We start from the raw sequence: 20751 nt of genomic DNA, 5'->3' as shown, positions 1-20751 counted from the left end.
AAAGAAACACTCATTGATAAAAGTATGTTCGATTTAGAAGAAAAGGTGAAGCAAAACTACCTCCTAAAATATTGGAGAAAGATTCAATTGTTGTTGTTGTAAAAATGAAAAGATAAATTTTGTTGCAATTGAGTATTAGTTTGATTGGCACTAATATTGTTATTAGGAGAACGTAAGTTTGAGCGGGCTAAAGTATGTTTATCTTTCTATTTAAGAATCGATGATTAGGGGAATTTGAGCATGCAATTTCTAAAGAAGATTTATCATCTATTTCGTTTCAAATAAAGCAGTGGCTACTGCTTTATATATAGCTTCACTGGATGAGCGAGCTACTGTTCTTTGTTTTTTAGAGGACTAGCTGACGGGGTTTGATCAGAAGTACACAATATAACCTGATGTGAAGATTTGATCATTGATGTCTCTTACCTAGTCAGCATCTGAACAAACGAATAAGGCTTTATTTGTTATCTTAGTGATTTAAAGATCATATTTCATGTGCGTTTTACATATTGCAATACCTTTTTTAAGGGTTGCCAATGTGTTGAAATTGGGGCATGCATGAACCGAGATAGCTTGTTGACAGCAAAGCTAATATCTCAAGTAAAACTCAGATATTGAAGTTTACCTATGACTTTCTAGTAGTGAATAGCATCTGTCGGTGGACTTTCATCCTTTAGTTAAAGGGAAACAATAGAGCACATAGGTGTGTTTAAGCCTTAGCAAACTCGTATAATATACTTTGTAAGAATTTCTTTAAGATACTTTGCTTGTGAGAAGATAATTCTATTAGTGTATTAAACAACTTTAACACCTAGAAAGTAGTTGACAAAATCTAGGTCCTTCAAAGAAAATTAAATGGTAAGGCGATGAATAACCTGATTAATAAGTTTGGATTTAGTGGTCATTATATCATCAACATAAACTAGAATGTAGATGATTGTGTTGAAGTTGGGCTCTATGCAGCTCATGCAAATTCATGCACATAAGTCTTCCGGATGAAATACGTGCAACTGAAGATGTTAATGCTACTGTTTCCATCTTAGTTTCATTTAGTTACTTTTTTAACAATGTCTTGTAATTTAGTTCTTTTTGAACTATGTTTTGGATGACAATTGATGTAACTTGATGGTAATAGAGCTGGTTACCAGCTTTGTTCAAGTGTACAAGTTAGTATCACCTAGTTCCAATGTATTAAGTGGAGTTAGGTAGTATTTAGGTGATGAATTTATTAATTTTGACAAGCCAATGTCTAGTATATGTAATGGCTTTAAGCCAAAGTTTCTTTTTGAATGAAATCATCAAATTTTCTTTCCATATGCTCTATTTTTTTCTTTGCTTTCTAAATTCTGCTTCTATTCCTGCTTAAAGCTCAAAGCTTGAATTTTAAGCATTTTTTCTTAATTCTTCATCCGGATACATTACATTGCTGTTAAAGTCCAGATTGAAGTTCATACTTCATCCGGATAAAATGTGTCTAACACCAACAATTGGTATCAAGAGCTTTCTTAGTGGACCTGTCCTTGTATACTTTCAAAACAATAGCTTTATCAAGCTTCTCACTAGCTGCACCTCTAGTCTTCAGTGGAGAAGGATACCACATTTGGGTGGTTAAGATAAGGACCTATCTCCAAGCATTTGATCTATGGGAGGTGGTCAACTCAGATATTGAACCAGCACCATTGAGAGTAAATCCAACAGTTGCACAAATCAGGCAACATGTTGATGAAAAGACTAAGAGGAACAAAGCTATGTCCTATATTCAGAACTGTTCTCAGATGTGATCTTCACAAGGATCATGGCCTGTGAGACACCAAAGAAAGTATGGGACAAATTGAAGGAGGAGTTCCAAGGTACTGAAAGAACAAGGCAACAGTAGCTTCTAAACTTGAGAAGGGACTTTGAGAACTTGAAGATGAATGAAGAAGAAACTGTCAAGCAGTATTCAGACAGAAGAATGGCTGTGGTTAACAGCATAAGGCTCTTTGGAGAGCAGTTCAATGAAGCAAGAATAGTGGAGAAGGTGCTCTCTACCTTACTCGAAAGGTATGAGGAAATAATATCCTCTTTAGAGGACTCAAGAGACTTGACCAGCATCACTCTAACTGAGCTGATTAATGCTCTCTATGCACAAGAACAAAGAAGGTCCAGCAGACAAGAGGAGCACCAAGAGGGTGCTTTCAAGCTAAAACAAACACTGGCTCAAGCACCACTGCCTATAAAGGAAAGAAGACTTGGAAGGATAAACCTAAGTCATATGCTCTAAGAAAATGGGAAAGACCTTACAGGCATTGCAAGAGGCTTGGTCATCTAGAAGCCAAATACCGGTTTAGGCCAGATGTGCAGTGCCAACACTGCAAAAAGATCGGCCATGTTAAAAAAGTTTGCAAAGAGAAAGGAATACCAAGACAGAATCAACAGCAGCCAAGGGCTGAAGCTCGGGTAGCTGAAGAAGACAGTGTCAATAAGGAGCAGGTCTTTGCAGTCTCTTGTGCAGCTGCTTAGAAGAAAATTTTAAATGGTTGGCTCCTAAATAGTAGTTGCACCAACCATATGTCACAGATGCAGCTATTTTCAAGTCCTTAGACAGAAGCTGTAAAACAAAAGTTAAAGTTGGAAATGGTCAATTTATTAAGGCAGAAGGAAATGAAGGTGTGGTTATTTGCACTCCAACAGATAACAAGATCATTTCAAATGTTTTATTAGTTTCTGAAATTGACAGAAACCTATTAAGTATAGCTCAGTTAGTTGAAAAAGGCTATATTGTGGTGTTTAAAGAAAATGAATGTCAGAATAGTGATCTAAGTGGATCTATGCACATGTCAGTAGCCATGACAGACAAGAGTTTTGTTGTGGACTGGGATAAAGGCCTAGATAGTGCCTATGTTGTTTCTTTAGAAGAGTCCAAGATTTGGCATCAAAGACATGGTCATGCAAATTTCAGGTCCATGGTTCAGATGATCAAAGAAGGTTTGGCTGAAAATTTCACTGGTTTAGTGGAAAATGTTGAAGTGTGTGAAGTGTGTCAACTTGGAAAACAAGCCAGGCAGCCATTTCTTGCAAAATCAAGCTGGAGAGCTTCAGATAAGCTGCAGCTAGTACACACTGATATGTGTGGCCCCATGAAGACTCAGTTATTGAATGGCAGCAAGTATTTTATTCTCTTAATTGATGATTTTTCAAGATACTGTTGGATTTACTTCTTGAAGAACAAGTCAGAGGTAGCTTTTGTATTTTTGAAGTTCAAAGTTGCTGTAGAGACTGAAACAGGTTGTAAGCTGAAGACCTTGAGGTCAGACAATGGGACTGAGTATACTTCATCCGGGTTTAATACCTTTTGTGATGAAGCAAGCATTAAACACCATCTCACCAACACTTATACACCTCAACAAGATGGTGTAAGTGAAAGGAAGAATAGGAGCTTGATGTATATGGCCAGATGCTTACTATTTGAGAAGAATTTGCCCAAGACCATGTGGGCTGAAGTAGTCAATACTGTTGTCTATATTCAGAATAGGCTACCAATCAAAGCAGTGGAGCACAAGACTTCATTTGAGGCCTGGTTTGGGTTCAAGCCTTCACTGGCTCATCTGAGAGTATTTGGTTGTTTGTGTTATGCTCAAGTACCAGCTGTTAAAAAAAAGCAGGCTAGATGAGAAAACTCAAGCAGTCATTCTGGTTGGCTATAGCTCAGTCAAAAAGGGCTATAGGATCCTTGATCCTTCAACAAACAAAGTAATGGTGAGCAGAGATGTTGTGTTCAATGAGAAAGCATGCTGGAATTGGGAAAAAAAATGAGCCAAAATATATTTCTGAAGAATTTATGGCTGATCAAACTGAACCTGATCAAAATAGTCCAAGAATGGACATTGATGATGAACCAGTCAGGGGCACTAGACCTTTGGCTGAAATTTGTAAAAGAGCACTTGTGGCTACAGTTGAACCAAGTAGTTTTGAAGAGGCTGAGGGACACCAAGGCTGGAAACAGGCCATGGCTGATGAAATTGCTATGATTGATAAGAACCAGACTTGGGAGTTAGTTGCAAGACCAGCCAACAGGAAAGTCATTGGGGTAAAATGGGTCTATAGAGCCAAGCATAATGCTGATGGGAGCCTAAACAAACTCAAAGCAAGGTTGGTTGTAAAGGGGTTTAGCTAGAAGTATAGCCTAGACTATTTGGAAACCTTTGCACCAGTGGCCAGGCTAGACACCATTAGGCTGCTGGCTGCCTTTGCAGCTCAGATGGAGTGGAAAATCCACCAACTTGATGTAAAGTCAGCATTCCTCAATGGTTTTCTTGAAGAAGAAATCTATGTGGAGCAACCTCAAGGCTTTAAAGTGACAGACAAGGAAGACATGGTCTACAGGCTCAAGAAAGCCTTATATGGCTTAAAACAGGAACCAAGGGCCTGGTATAGCAGAATTGACAACTAGCTGCTCAGTTTGGCATTTCAAAGAAGCCTTAGTGAGCCAATATTGTATGTTAAGAAGAAATGAGCTGAAACACAACACATTGTGTCTCTGTATGTTGATGATCTTTTGGTCACAGGAGGAGACCAAGTAATGTTGACTGACTTCAAAGCCAAGATGGAGTAGGAGTTTGAAATGTCTGATTTAGGAAGGATGACTTATTTTCTTGGCATGGAAGTGACTCAAACTCAAGGAGGAATCTTTCTAAGTTAGAGAACGTTTTCCATGAAGATACTGAACAAGTTCTCAATGCAAAATTACAAGGCTACATGTACTCCAATTGCAATAGGAGAGAAACTATCGAGCCAAGGCAGTTCTGAGCAAGTAAGTAAATCTGCTTATAGAAGCTTGGTTGGTTATTTGTTATATTTAACTGCCACTAGGCCATACATTATGTTTGCTGTCAGTTTGCTCTCAAGATTCATGCATTGTTACAATGAGAAGCACTTTCAAGCTGCCAAACGAGTGCTTAGATACATCAAGGGTACTTTAAGCCATGGAATGCTATTTAACAAGGTTGAAAGTCTGAAACTTGTTGGATACACAGACAGTGACTGGGGAGGTTTAATAGATGACATGAAGAGCACATCAGGGTATGTCTTCACCCTTGGCTCAGCTATCTTTTGCTGGAGTTCAAAGAAACAAAGTGTGGTTGCTCAGTCCACTGCTGAAGCTGAATATGTAGCAGCTACTAGGACTTGAATCAAGCCATATGGCTACGGAAGATCTTAGATGATCTCAACTTGCATCAAGAGGAAGCAACAGGGATTATGTGTGACAATCAATCCATTGTCGCAATTGCAAAGAATCCTGTCTTCCATGGAAGAACAAAACACTTCAACATAAAGTTTCAATTTGTTAGAGAGATGGAACAAGTTCGAGAAGTTAAGCTGATTCATTGCAATTATGAAGATCAAGTTGTTGACATTTTAACAAAACCTCTTAGTACATCAAGATTCATTAAACTGAGAGAGTTAATGGGAGTTTGCAGCATGGAAACTAAGGAGGAGTGTTGAAGTTGGCCTCCATGCAGCTCATGCAAATTCATGCACATAAGTCTTCCGGATGAAATACGTGCAACTGAAGATGTTAATGCTACTGTTTCCATCTTAGTTTCATTTAGTTACTTTTTTAACAATGTCTTGTAATTTATTTCTTTTTGAATTATGTTTTGGATGACAATTGATATAACTTGATGGTAATAGAGCTGGTTACCAGCTTTGTTCAAGTGTACAAGTTAGTATCACCTAGTTCCAATGTATTAAGTGAAGTTAGGTAGTGTTTAGGTGATGAATTTATTGATTTTGACCAGCCAATGTATGGTATATGTAATGGCTTTAAGCCAAAGTTTCTTTTTGAATGAAATCATCAGATTTTCCTTCCATATGCTTCATTTTTTTCTTTGCTTTCTAAATTCTGTTTCTATTCCTGCTTAAAGCTCAAAGCTTGAATTTCAAGCATTTTTTCTTCATTCTTCATCCGGATACATTACATTGCTGTTAAAGTCCAGATTGAAGTTCATACTTCATCCTGATAAAGTGTGTCTAACACCAACAGATTGTATCTTGCTGAGGATAAATAAATAAAGATGTAACTGAAGCTGACCATTTGAACCCAATAGTAATTAGAAACTATTTAAATTCATCATATAGGCACGTGGGCTTGTTTTAGCCTATAAATAGCCTTTTTTAATCGACATACAAGATGAGGCAAATCCGGCTGTATAAGTCCCGGTGGCTGGCCATAAATTCTTCTCATTGCAGGCGGCTATGTAGAAATGCATTGTTGTTGTTAAGTTGTTGTGTCTTCCAACTATGTTCTACAGTAATTGCAAGAACTAAACGAACAGTCATAGGTTTGATTACTAGACTGATGTACAATGATAGTCAATGTTAGCCCTTTGTGTGAAGCCTTTTGCGACAATGTAAGCTTTATGCTTGTCAATACTACTGTCGGGTTTTGTTTTCAAATAGAAAAGTCATTTAATCTTTAATTAATACTTGCTTGTTAACTTAGATGTACAGTGATAGTCAATGTCATCGTTTGGACTTGTTGAACTAATCAAACCAACGAACTGATGATATGATTAATTTAACCACCAATCCAACTTTAAAAACCTTGCTTAATACTAAAAAAATTATTATAATTGTGGGGTATGCCTCGTATTTTTGTCGAATAGGCGACGACGTCATGATGAGAAACTTCCCGACATTGTGACGACGGACAACCTGAATAGGGACATGGCGATGTGTTTCCCACATAAATCAGGTTTCTTCTCCTAATTAAACAATGCTATTTTTTTCCAATTAAACTTTAATTACTCCAACGATATTTTAATAAGATTAAACCTTTAATCTTAGTCTATTTAAAGGGGCCTTGTATCCCTATTTCGAGAGGAGACCAATTAAGAGGTAATTAAAGATGTAGTACTATAGAGCTTTTGGGGGAGGAGCAACAAGATGTAGTCGTAGATGAGTTTTGGTGAAAGCTTTCGTGAAAACTATAGAGAGAATTTTATACCTATTTTGAGAGAACTCTAATAGAGTTGAGCTTTATATTCGGGATTTTGGGTAATGTATGTTTAATACATTTAAATTTATTTTTTTCATAATTTACTCTCGTTTATTTACTTAATAAAAAGCCGAAATCTCCTTTACCCATGATTTTTATCTTCTTCGAATGAATTTTTCACATAAAATTTGTATGTTCAATTTTCTCTATTTTTTCTATTTTGTAATTTATACGAATGGATCCCATTTATTCATTTCTTAATTTATAAATAAATAAACAAAATTAAACCTTAGATTGATGAAACTACCTCTCTTGCATGTCAATAAAGCAAATAGTGTGATGTGTTTGACCCATTCCCCTGGTGTAGAAAATTAAAAATCAGGGCGCTGGACCTCCATTATTATGATAATGTAGTGGTTGATTGTTTTGAACAAATTAATCATCCCCTTCATTTCATAGGAATAGGATCCACCATTTATTTAAATATACTCAATTAATTAATCTCATCCACCACCCTACTTTTCAGACCTCAACATTTATATTTCTTACAAAAAAGAGAAACCATTTTATTAATAAAATGAAAATCGTTTACTGCCCCTCCTCACATGCAATCAATTGTTCTAATTTTCCCATGATGCATTATATTAATATAAATAATAGCCCATTTGGACTGCATCCCTTACATATATGAAAAACATGAAAGACCCGGGAGGCTACTGCCTGATTTGTGCATGCTACCTAACATCCACTTGTATGCTCTACGCACTACATCATTAATAACACATCTATAAATATTAAATATACGAATATTCGAATTTAATTACATTTTATCCTTTTTATTTAAAATAAGAGTAAATTTTTATATGTTAGATCAAAGAGTAAATTGATTTTTCTGTTAAAAATTTCATCCAATTCTATTGTTAAGTAATGACGTGACAGAGAAATGAATCAAATAACAATTAGACAGACACTTGATGTGTCACATGTACCTAATTGTAGACTTTGTTTCTCTATCAACCACGCCAATACTTAAATATAAACTGGATGAAATATTAATAGAATAATCAATTTGTTCTTTAGTCTAATGTATGGAGATTAATTTATCTATTTTTCAATAGAACAATCCAACTTCTAATATAGAAGGATTCATAGTACTTCTAATTGAAACCATTTAATTTTATTTGAATTTTAATTTCCTTTACTATTTGCTTGTTATTGAATATTATTATTTGATTTTTCATCTTATTTAAAGGGTAATATTTATTAGATATGAGATAAATTTTTTTTTGGTAAAATACTTAAAATTATTCATAAGCTCTCAATTTTTAAATAAAAGGATAAAGTATGCTCGAATCTATATCCTTTTATATTAACAATAATATTAATATCAATCGAGTTAATAAATAAATAAAGATGTAAATTGATAATGATTTTTAAGATTCAAATTTAACATTTTAATAAATTAAAAGGTTTTGAAATATCATTATCATTTAAAAAAATAAAATAAAATTAAATAACTTATATGGAAAATCATATTCTAATTACTAACAAATGTCAAGTAGATCACCTTTTTCATAAAAAAGATATAAATTCAAACTTTAAAAGAAATATTATTAAGAGGGATTATCAGTAGCTCCCAACATATTGTATTTTTATTACGAGAAATGTTAGCTTTATTAATATATTGTATCAGTTCCGACTCGCCCACCTTTGAATTTCTAGACAATAAGAAAATGGGGATTGCTCAGCCGTCTCTATCATCTATCACTCCTCCGAGATGCTTTTGCCTTTGTTTGTCAATACAAGCAGCCCTACCCCATGTCCCTGTTTCCATCATATTACCCAGTGCTGCTAATTTGCTCCTCTCTTTCAATATGGTTTCTTTATCCTTCTTTATTTGCCAATAATTCAGCCTCCATTTCTCAACTTGTTCTCACTCTATCATCTTCCATTAATGGACATCCATCTCTTCTTCTTCATCTTACTTGTTCTCCCCGTAGCTTATTCCGATGACCACGACCTGTTCTTGGAATGCAATCAGACATTCAATTGTGGTACCATACAAGGCATCGGATACCCTTTCTGGAGCCCTACTCTGCGCCCTAGTTACTGCGGTCATCACGGGTTCGAGCTCATTTGCCAACAAAATCAGTCCCCTGTCATCACCATTAATACCCAGAGATTTCATGTATTGAACGTGACTCGTCCTCCCCTGATGACCATTGCACCTGTTGATACCTGGGAAGATCCTTGTCCTCAACAATTCCATAACATCTCATTAAACCACAACCTCTTTGATTTTGCTGCAACCATTCGAAATCTCACTATATTCTACGGCTGCCCTCTTGAAGATGATATACCTTTCCAACATAGATTTAATTGCGGTACTACTACGTCCAGCGGCAACACCTATGCCTATTACCTGGATGAATCATTGTCCAGACTTCACCGTTCGGAGCTCACGGATTGTGACACCAGTATCATAGTTCCGGTTAATCAAAGCGAATTTGATGAACTCTGGAATGAACCTGACAATATAGTGGGTGCTTGGAATAAAGGGTTTGAAGTAATGTATCAAAAGGACATGATTTCATGTTTGGCATGCAGGAATTCAGGTGGAGTATGTGGATCTAATAGTTCATCGCTTGATTTCTTATGCTTTTGCCCCGACCACCCTTGCTCTAAATCCTGTGTGGTTTCTGGTATGTTTGCTTCTTCTTAAACTATTTATCTATTCAACTATTTAGAGAAGCATAGCAAAGTTCATTTACTGCTTGATATAATGATTTTCTATCTTGGCACTTGCAATGGGTTATTAGTATTGCTTGAGGTAATGTTTTTCTTCTCGTGGAGACTCGCATAAACCCATTTGAAAGCTCTCCTCCTCTTGTCTTTAGTTTGATTGTAAGACGTAATATGATGATATAATAGGAAGCCTCCATTATACAGCTGGTTTCTAATCTCCAGGGATGACATTTCTCGTCTTAGAATTACTGCATCGCGTTTATCAATCCACCATAGCCTAGGTCAAAGTCAACAACAGCCATCGCTATGCCTTCCTTTCTCTTCCATGGAAAAGTCCTACATTTACGTATTAATATACAAAAAAGATAACACGTCGTCTACTTTTATTACTTTAATCAACAAACATATATATCGTATACCAATTCATGTCTCTTCAAAAACTTCAAGAATGCATTATCAATTGTGCCTTTCAACTCTTGCCATTTCCATCTTCACCTTCTTCTTAACCATCTTCTTCCTTATCCCACTATCATATAGCCAAGATGATGAAAATTTTGCCCAATGCTTTGATGCTTTTAGCTGTGGAGACATACACAACCTCATGTTTCCTTTTTCCAAGGATGATAGGCCTCAACTCTGTCACCAAGATGGCTTCGTGTTGAGCAAATGTGAGGATCCCCAGCCTATCATACATATTGGTGGGAACGAATACCGACTCATGTACTTAAATCACTCCACTTTTACAATGAGTATTGTTAGAAACGATTTATGGGAACAAAGTTGTCTTCCAAATCCCATCAATATCACCATAAATGACACTTTCTTAACATATCCTCCAACAAATCGACACCTTACTTTGTTTTACAATTGCTCCAACGTACCCCAACGTCCTATTATATTTCCGTGCTCCCCAGAGTTACTTTCTTTTTATGCGGATGATTTAAGTGAAAGGGATACTTACAGAGACTTTAGCAGCTCTTGTGGTACGAATATTCAGGTTCAGGTTAGTCAGAGCAGTTTTGATGAACTCCAGACTGAAAGGAATGAATATATGCTTGAAGAGTGGAGATTTGGATTTAATGTGGTGTATGATTTTCCTGCAATTTTCTGTGAAAGATGCGACAACCTTGTAGAGAATTGCTTCAACTTGATGAATTCATCTTGATATCCTGTCTGCAAGCCTGGTATGCTTACATTCCTTTAAACCCCACTCTTCATCATCCTTTACAGATGCAACTCATGGTCCAAAAACTAACATTCTTTTTCATATATAACTCTTAAAACGAAAACTCAAGTTAATTGAGTTATCGAGTTCACATTAGTTTAAATGCAAAAATGTGTGAGCCTTAATCACGTAGTCCCGTGATATAAGAGAATAGTAATTATCTTGGGTCCACTCATATTCTAGGGAGAACCAGGAAGAGGGTTTGGATAATGTTGTTATGTTTAATTTTGTTTCCACACTGAAGTTTTGAACATGTCAACCTTAAGGGGGGTGAAAGCTGAAAACAAAGCCTATTGACATATTCAAAGGCAGCCTTAAGGTCAAAGCTTCATTTCTTGTCGTAAAGCAACTTTCATGAAGACTAACAAAACCTTATCATATATATTTGAGGTCCTAGAGTCGCCAATTAATACCATGTTTTATTCTTTATAAAATTTATATTAAACTTGCCTTAAGAGTCAGATAATTTGCTTTTATAATGTAATTTTAATTTTGGGTTAGCTAACTCAAATTACTTTTTATCTATTAAAGATTGTTTGTTATTTAAATTTAATTACAAAAATTATATAAATATTAACAAATGTTTTAAATTTTTTTAATATTAAAGTGGTAGGTGGAATCAAGCGAATAGCAAATCAAGACAGAAAATAAAAAAAAATTATGTTTTATAAATATAAATTAATTTAAGTATACAAATTATAAGTAATAATTTATTACATCATTTTAGAGTGGGTCATTTTTTATGGAGGATGAATGATGGTTGGCATAATGAAACCCAAATGAAAAAGAGGGTAGTTGAACTGTGAGTTGACAGAGTAGGATGATTTAGCTTAAATATTGAAAAGTTAGATTGGATTGAGTTAATATTAATATAATTTATACTCATTTAAATCTGGTTCAAATGTGAGATAGAATTGGGAAGACTTTTTTACCCAATTTTTCTTTATTAGAATTTATGTCAAAGTTAGAAATAAATACAATCAACATTCAAAACATTATAACTTACCCAATATGAAATTTAAACTAAAATAAATCTAAACAATATTCCCACATGATTTATTACTAGGTCATTTTATTTTTATGTAGGAAGTTGGAAATAATAAGAATGGAACTTATTACTTTTATTTTTTTTATTTTTTATTTTTACATTTAGATATAAGTCCTCATACTAATATAGTACTTTTACTTCTTAGATTTCCAATAGTTAATACTATTATTTTTTTTTGTTAAATTTTAATTTTATTATATCATTTTTTTTGTTACATGGCTATTAAATGAGTATTTTTTTTAATTTTATAATATCACATTAACAATTAAGAAATAATTTTTAACTGTATTAATAATTAAACTTAAATTTTTAAATTCGTAAAGTAAAAGAACTAAATTTTTAAAAATAAAAGTAAAAAGATTAAATCCCAAAGTGCAGAAAGTATAAGAAGAAATTGAAGTATATTTTATCCTAACTTATAATATCCAACACAATATTTGTGATATTCTTTAGAGGAATGTTTTATGAAAAAAATGTATAACCTATAATATAATTAGGGAATAACTTATATTAGCATCACTTAAAAAATTTTAGTTTTTAGATACCAGTGGAATAAAGTTATGTCATCAATTTTTAAGAACATGAAATTTTTATCATATGCACATTGTATACAATCCCTCTCTATTTTAGGTGTTGTTTGATAAATTGAAAAAGTAAGTATTAAAAAAATAAGTGTTGAAAAATTAAGTATTGAAAATTTAAGTACTTAATTTAAGTTAGGGTAAACACACCTATGGTTACTTTTGTTTACCTTAGGTTACATTTTAGTCACTTATGTTTGAACTGTTACATTTTTGTTACTTACGTTATCGTCTTGTAACATTTTAGCCACTGAGCTGTTAATTGTCGTTAATAGTGTAACGGTAAGCTGACGTGACACGTTAAATTATCATTTCAAACAAAAACTTTAGGTTAAATTATACAATTGGTCCCCATATTTTTTTTTATTTTGAGCAATTTAATTCTTTTATGTTATTTTAACTTTCTTTTTTTTTCTTTTTTTTTCCATTCTCTTCTGCTTCTCCCTCTATTTTTCTACATTCTTTATTTCTTTTAACATATTAGGAAGTCGAATTGGTAGTGAAGAAAGAAGCATGGAATGGGTTTATGGGTTTTGGTTATAGGCAATTATGACAGTTGACTTCCTATTTCTTTTTTCACTGCCAATTCGATTACCTAATATGTTAAAATAAATGGAAAATGTATGAAAACAGAGGGAGAAACAAAAGAGAATGGAAAAAAAGAGGAAAGTTTAAAGAACATAAAAGAAAAAAATTAAATTGCTTAAAACGAAAAAATATGGGGATCAATTGTATAATTTAACTTAAAATTTTATTTGAAATGATGATTTAACGTGTCACGTCAGCTTACCGTTATACCATTAACGACGATTAACGGTTCAGTGACTAAAATGTTACAATATGATATTGTAAATGACTAAAATGTAATATTTTAAACATAAGTGACTAAAACGTAACCTAAGGTAAACAAAAGTGACCATAGGTGTAGTTTACCCTTTTAAGTTATAAAATTTGTTTGATATATTACTTAAAATTAATTACAGAATATAATTAGATTGTTTGATAAATATAGATTTTAAATTATAAAAAACTATATTCTACATTTTATTTTTAATTTTTAAACATTTCACCTTATTCTAAACAAAAATTAAAATTTTAAATGTAAAGTTTTTATAGGATAATATAAAATCAAAATAAATAAAGTAAAATTGCAATAACTGAAAATATTCTTCATTAAGTGATAAGTAGCTCTTATCTACTTATTATTTTCTACACTTTTTTTATAAAAAAATATTATCAAATTGCTTTAATTTTGGATTATCAAATTAAATCCATTGAAAAAATAATTTTTTAATAATTTATCAAAAAATTATTTAATTAAAATATTTATAAAATAAACAAACTAATGCAAGAAGATAAAATATTGGATTAGAGTATCAACATTAGTTAAAAAAATAGATTAAACCAACCTCAGATTGAATTGGAAAGAGTGATACTATCTAATTCAAAGTAATATATTATTTATATAAAAAACTTGGAATCAATATAGAAACATCAAATAAAAATTTTGATTATGCTTTATGAGATTTGAAAATAAAAATTTAAGCCCTGGTTATTAGACAGAGTAAGTAGCAGTATGTTACCCAGGATCACATCTTCTGCCCTGTACTTATTTTATTAGGCCTGTTGGGCTTCTCTTTTGGGCTTTAGCAAGGAAATGAGTGAAAAATAGGAATAAACCAAAAATAAATGTGTCTCTCATTTAATTTAAATAAAGTTTAATCCACTTGAAAAAAAAATCACTTATCGGTTTCATTAACGGTTGTAATAACTTATAAAAAAAATAAAAAATAGTTTAGATAAACAAAATATCAAAATGTTAAATATTAGTTTGTGAACTAAGTCATAAGAATATAACACTTTGAAATTTGTGTTGTTTAAATCAAGTGGATAAGTTAATTGGTCAAATTGTTTGGATCGGGAATTAGTTGGAGTATCAGTACGGAAATGACAAGAAATTGATTAACTCATGAATGAAGCTAAAAAATTGATTGGATTAAATTTTATAGTATTTTTAAATTTTTTTAATGATTTATTTACTTTGAATTGATTTAAAAGTTAATAATTAGAGGTATTTAACTATTAAACCGATGTTGATGCATGGAGAAGAATGAGAAAGAGAGAAGAAAAAAGTGTTGAACAAGTCACACTAATTGAATTTTAACATATTGAAATTGAATTATAGGCATAGCTCCTCATTTCAATAACCAAGTTACGTGTTGTTTCGGGTGTTGCTTCTTTTCAATTCAATATCCAACCATCTCTCTTCTTTACCTCTCCTTTAACTCATTTTTCATATATTTTTTTATTTACTTTTCTATATCATGCTTATTTTATGTATAAACTTTTCGCAAAAAAATATATATACTTACCTTTATTTTTAAAAATAATAATAATAATAATGATGTCAATTGACAATAATATTATAAATATAATTATATATGTGTTGATACATAAATTTCAAGTGTTTTTATATTTATGTTGTAGTTATCACACTTTTTTTTTTTTTGTCATAGTATGGTATTTTGATTATTAAGTTCAAAATTAAGAATGATGCTAGTCATTTAAGTGGTGGAAAACTAAAAATTCCTAGTGGAGTGGTAAACCTTCTGTGCCAAAAACTTGAACGAGATTTTTGGAGTGAAGATGATTTGTCCATGAAAAATAAGCCACTAAATGGCATTACGTCTATCACCCGTCACTTCGCATTCAACCACATGTGAAGTATCTTTCCACAAGTCAAGGTCAGCACCCTTGTATCTCTTGGAGATTTCTAACACCTCTCCTTCCTCTTTTGTTAAATTTCCAACCCAACCCCATTTTTTGTCTCCCCAATTCTTCCCTTTCTATCTCACCTTCTCATTCTGTTTTATATGTATATATAAACCCTTTTTCACTTTAAACAAACTATTCACTCAATGTTCCATGGCTGCCTTCTTCCTTTCACCATCTTCCTTCTCCATCTTATTCCTTTTAACTATTTTCCAACTGTCTTACGCCCTAGATGATTTCCACTTTACTTCATGCGCTCCATTTGATTGTGGAAACCTTTCTAATATTTCATATCCTTTCTGGACCGATCAATATAATCGACCTTCATATTGCGGTTACGGTAATGAAGGGTATAAGCTGAAGTGCAGGCAGAATCAACCCCCTGTTATGACGCTCAGTTCCCAAGAATTCTATGTGCTGCATCTTAATCGGTCTCATGGTTTGTTGACAATCAAACGATTGGAATTAAACAACAATTGTCCTCAGCCGATTTTGATAAACAATGCTTTTAATTATACTGAAACTGCTGAAAACATTACTCTGTTCTACGACTGCCGAAGCAGGGGAGGTCCGAATCATCGTTTCAGTTGCAGAAAGGGTGGAAAAGAAACTTCCCTCATGTTCTTTAAGGAGGATGAAAATGAATGTATTGGATACAGTGAAGAAGTTGAAATTCCTATTGGGAAAAAGGCCTTTGATTATCTGATTGGGGGAATCAGCACCGTGAATGAAAGTTTACTCGAACCCTTTGATATTAAATACTTCGCATACGATGATTATTGCAAAAAATGCAAGGATTCTGGCGGAAGATGTGGATACAAACAAAATGAAACCTCTACATTTGCCTGCTATTGCCGTGATCATCCTCATACAACTAAATGTTACCAAGGTATGGTACACCTGCTTCTTTTAACTCTTCCTGAATCGTTAAAACACTCCGTTGAATCATTGTTCAGAAACATGGAATCCAGTTGATATCCAGTCGTGTTTTTCTGCTGTTTATGACCCAGAATTAGCCCCAGCTTTTGGGTTCTTAATTATCCAATCTTTTCAGCTTTTACTTCATTGATTAGACCTTTAAGAAAAATCCATTCATGGTCTAACTTTGGAATTGGTCAGCGGTCCCAGACAGCATCACCCGTTAAAGGACTATTTTTCCCAACTTGTTTGGCCCAAGCCTCATCTTCTACTTCTCTTCTTAATTTCATTTTCCCACCTTCAAATGCAATGAAAAGGTGCGGCCAAAGTAATATTTCTTTTTCTCTCCTTTAAATTAAGCCACCGAAATCTTTGGTTATATAGAGCAAAGTGCCCCCACCTATTAAATTACTCTTTTATTCTATCTTTTCTCAATGGTCCCATTTAATATTGCGTCGGTGCAGATTGGTTTTAGGCATAATCATTTTTTTTTCCTCTAATTTTAAAAAACAATATTTTAAACATCTTGTAAATTTTTTTTATCAAAAATCATGAATAAAGAAATTAATATTTATTAATTTTATTGATATAACGTACACATGAGTATCATGTAGATGATATGTCAATATTTATTAATTTTTTAAAATTTAAAAAATATATTTTTATAATTTTTAACTTTTAAAAATAGTTTTTACAATTTATTTTGAGTTTTCAATTTTAAAAATTTAATTACATGTTGATGTATCATTCGCATTGTAATTTACGTGTATATAAAGTCAGCAAAATTAAAAACATTAATTTTTCTATTCATTTTGAATCATGTGATAAAAAAACGAATTTAAGGATAAAAAAACGAATTTAAGGACTTAAAAGATAAAAATTAAAATAAAAATTAAAATAAAATTTTTTTAGTAAAATTGGAGGTTGAAATAAATGATTATGCTTTGTTTTTATTCATGTCATGGAAATTTTCCCCTTTTTTTTTTAAAGCTAACGACAAAACTCAGTTGAAGAGGATTCAAATCTTCATAAATTACTATCATTATGACATCAGCATTAGCAGATATATGTCATTTCTGCTAATTAGAACAAAACAACCTCTAATTAGATAGTGCGGTCGTAAAGCTAAGGTATCTTTTACTTGGGAGGATCTGGAATTGTAGAGGGTAGGCGCCACCCATTCTTTGACTTTCCCAAATGAGTGCTTGTGATCTAGGTAACTGCTACATTTATTTGAATATGAAAATGCCCAATCTCTTGAACAAACCATATCTTTGCTTTTGCTTCAAATATGAATCTCTGTCTCCTTTCCAAATTCCCATCCCTATCAATATCACATTAAAGCCAATATGAACTCAACAAGGTAATAGTAACATCCGACTGTTCCATTCCATGCCATCCCGTATTGCTATATTTTAGATCACTTCTTTGTATTATTGATATCTGTTTGACAATCTTAGTATGCAAACTCGCACTATATCTTAACTTATTGAGTCATGTCATGATACATAATTCGAAATTGTTCTATTTAAATATGCAATAGGGTAGCATTACATTATAGGCAAGTTTAGGATACCATTAATCAACTTTTTAAGTGAAGGAACAAATTAATAATATATTTTCTTTGGATTGTTACATGTTTTGCTTCTGTTTCTTGTTTCATAGCTGAAGTTGGGACCGTAAAATGTGATATAGACGGCCGATAATTGACCCCTTGTAGGAATTAGGATTACATGTCTTTAGAAATGTTGAGAGCTCTGATGGATTACTTATAAGTAAAAGTATCATGGACACTCATGTATTGTTACTTAGATTATATTTTGCTTCTCTCTATTAAAAAAATTGATAAATTAGTCTATGTACATTAAATCAAATAACAAATCAATCTTTTATGTTAAAAATTCATTCATTTGTATTGTTAAAATTTGGTGTGGTTAACGGAATAATCAAACAATGATACGTGATTAGTTACGTGTACCTTATGCTGATGTACAAGAATTAGTTTTAAATAATAAAAATGGATGAAATTTTTAACAAAAAAATTAATTTACCCTTTAATCTATCTAATTCATCCACTACAATCCGACTTTTAGTATAGGGTAATCCACGGTAACTTTTATCATTATTTTTCCCATTTCCCATTTCCCATTTGCCATATACCATATTCATTTAATTTCTCTAAAAAAGAATTTTTTTCTATTTCAGACCGGAGTGGTTTTAACTTGGCAAAAAAGCTTGCAATCGGTAATATACTTCCCTGATTCTCCCCTGTAGTGTTCCATTCATCTCTTCTGGCAGTGTGTTGCTGCATTTCCATCTTCTCTTTCACCAACTTGATACGAATTTTCAATAAACGCAGGTTTTGGAGCGGCTGCTGGAGGCATAATAATTTCGGCCATCGCTTTCTATTTCTGGTTGCGCCATCGCCGTGGAAAGGAGTTCTTTAAATCATCTTATGCATGGAGCAAAAGCTTTTCCGATCGTTCTTTCATGATGGATCCTGAGAAGGTCAAAAGCTTGGCTGGTGTCCATCTCTTCACCTATAAAGAACTTGGAGAAGCTACCAACAACTTTGATTCCAATAACGAACTTGGTGATGGAGGCTTTGGAACCGTATATTATGGTAAGAAAAAGATACAAAACCGAATCATTAGATTGTCGATGTTCTATTATTCTCATCCATCTTCCTTGACTAGGCAAACTTCGAGATGGACGTGCTGTTGCGATTAAACGTTTATATGAAAACAACTACAAGAGAGTTGAGCAATTCATGAATGAAGTTTGGATCCTAACCAAATTGCATCACAGAAATCTCGTATCGCTTTACGGATGCACCTCTCGTCACAGTAGGGAACTGTTGCTGGTATATGAATATGTTTCTAATGGCACTGTTGCTGATCACCTTCATGGACAACGTGCTAAACCGGGTGCACTCTCTTGGTCCATTCGCTTAGATATAGCCATAGAGACTGCAGACGCGCTGAGCTATCTCCATGCTTCTAAAACCATCCACCGTGATGTGAAAACCAACAATATCCTCCTCGACAACAATTTCACTGTTAAAGTTGCCGATTTCGGACTGTCTCGTCTTTTTCCAACTGATGTTACCCATGTTTCCACTGCTCCACAAGGGACTCCCGGTTATGTCGATCCCGAATATCACCAATGCTACCAGCTTACCGAGAAGAGTGATGTGTTTAGCTTTGGGGTTGTACTCGTTGAGCTAATATCATCAAAACCAGCCGTTGACATCACGAGGCACAGACACGAGATCAATTTGTCGAACATGGCTATCAATAAGATTCAAAACCGAGCATTACATGAACTAGTGGATCCATCTCTCGGGTTCGAATCGGACTACAAGGTTAGGAAAATGATAACGGGTGTAGCAGAGGTGGCATTCCAGTGCCTGCAAAACGAGAAAGAGATGAGACCAACAATGGCACAAGTGTTGGAGGCCCTAAAGGGTATACAAAATGAGGATTACAATAAAGCAAAGGCAGAAGAGATGGATATTTCAGCAGATGATGTTGGGTTGTTGAAGAGTAGACCATTGCCACATTCTCCAGATTCTGTGATGATAAAATGGCATAGCTCCTCTACAATACAGTCAAATAGTACGAGTTAACTTAAATTTCACTAAATTTCGAGGCATATAGTAAAGGAAACACTGTCAACCCGTACTATAATTTTTCTTTCCATTTGTGCTTCACCTTGAGTGGTAAATGGGATGTAAATATTATATAGGATAAGCGGTGTATGAAAAACGTCAGCTTTGGCATTCAAATTTTCAGCTGATTCCAGCTTTTTGATTAACAAGTTGCATAAATTAAATAAACAAATTAATTGTTTAATTTATTATTTCTTTAATACTTCTGACAGGATATATTCTTTAGGGAACTTTGAGCTAGGCATGTTTCTTTCTTTGTTTACTCGCAATTATATAAATATGAATTTATGTTGAATGGGTTGAAAATTTGATGTCCCTCCAAAAGTAAAGAAACGATTTGTTATAATATTGTTATGTTTAATTCACTGTAATAAAATAGAGTTATAATAGAATGCTATTATATATGAATGAAATAGAGCTTTAATGGAATAATAGTATTGCAATAGTTTAGTTGCATGGAATAGAATAAGTATTGTAATAGTATTTCTATGTTTAATTTAAATAAATAAATATTATAATAGCATAAGAAAAAGATGAAAATGGCCAATATATCTTTTAACAATTTCTTAAGTAAAAATATAAAATATCCAGAAATGTTAAAAGAATAAAATGAAAAATATATCCTTTAATTTTTTTATAAACATATTCAACTATGTTTAAAGACTTAAATGACCAATGTAGCCTTTACTTTTAAAAATAAAATATCCAAAAATGTTAAAATTTTGAAATGACCAATATACCTATTTATAATTTTTTAATATCTATTTTTTATCAAACATAATATTCTTGATTATATTTTAGGGAACTTGACTC

At 32.9% G+C, this 20751-nt stretch overlaps 2 protein-coding genes across 3 annotated transcripts; both read left to right on the top strand.

Moving 5' to 3' along the window:
- The first annotated feature begins 4693 nt into the window (after nt 1-4693).
- Nucleotides 4694-5170, top strand: LOC107889956 (secreted RxLR effector protein 161-like). Its single transcript, XM_016814488.1, has one exon. The coding sequence runs from the start codon at nt 4694-4696 to the stop codon at nt 5168-5170; it is 477 nt and encodes a 158-aa protein (XP_016669977.1).
- A 3516-nt stretch (nt 5171-8686) lies between these two features.
- Nucleotides 8687-20122, top strand: LOC107888776 (LEAF RUST 10 DISEASE-RESISTANCE LOCUS RECEPTOR-LIKE PROTEIN KINASE-like 1.2). Of its 2 annotated transcripts, none has more exons than XM_016812979.2 (4): nt 8687-9681; nt 18474-18512; nt 18628-18891; nt 18965-20122. In XM_016812979.2, the coding sequence occupies exons 1-4, from the start codon at nt 8934-8936 to the stop codon at nt 19894-19896; spliced, it is 1983 nt and encodes a 660-aa protein (XP_016668468.2). In that variant the 5' UTR covers nt 8687-8933; the 3' UTR covers nt 19897-20122. The 2 variants fall into 2 exon arrangements, with proteins under 2 accessions (XP_016668468.2, XP_016668467.2); XM_016812978.2 differs by lacking the exon at nt 8687-9681 and adding an exon at nt 15037-16239.
- The last annotated feature ends 629 nt before the right edge of the window (nt 20123-20751 follow it).

The sequence above is a fragment of the Gossypium hirsutum genome, chromosome A09, assembly GCF_007990345.1.
Source record: "Gossypium hirsutum isolate 1008001.06 chromosome A09, Gossypium_hirsutum_v2.1, whole genome shotgun sequence".
Classification (NCBI taxonomy): Eukaryota; Viridiplantae; Streptophyta; class Magnoliopsida; order Malvales; family Malvaceae; genus Gossypium; species Gossypium hirsutum.
The sequence above is the reverse complement of the archived record's forward strand: the minus strand, read 5'-3'. Positions and strand labels throughout refer to the sequence as shown.

What these genes read in the sequence shown, in the direction of transcription:
- LOC107889956 (XM_016814488.1), top strand. Translation starts at nt 4,694, where the DNA reads ATGAAGATACTGAACAAGTTCTCAATGCAAAATTACAAGGCTACATGT.
- LOC107888776 (XM_016812978.2), top strand. Translation starts at nt 15,255, where the DNA reads ATGGCATTACGTCTATCACCCGTCACTTCGCATTCAACCACATGTGAA. An exon ending in TACAACTAAATGTTACCAAG is followed by an intron (nt 16,240 to 18,473) that starts GTATGGTACACC and finishes TTTCTATTTCAG; the next exon opens with ACCGGAGTGGTTTTAACTTG. An exon ending in CTTTGGAACCGTATATTATG is followed by an intron (nt 18,892 to 18,964) that starts GTAAGAAAAAGA and finishes TTCCTTGACTAG; the next exon opens with GCAAACTTCGAGATGGACGT.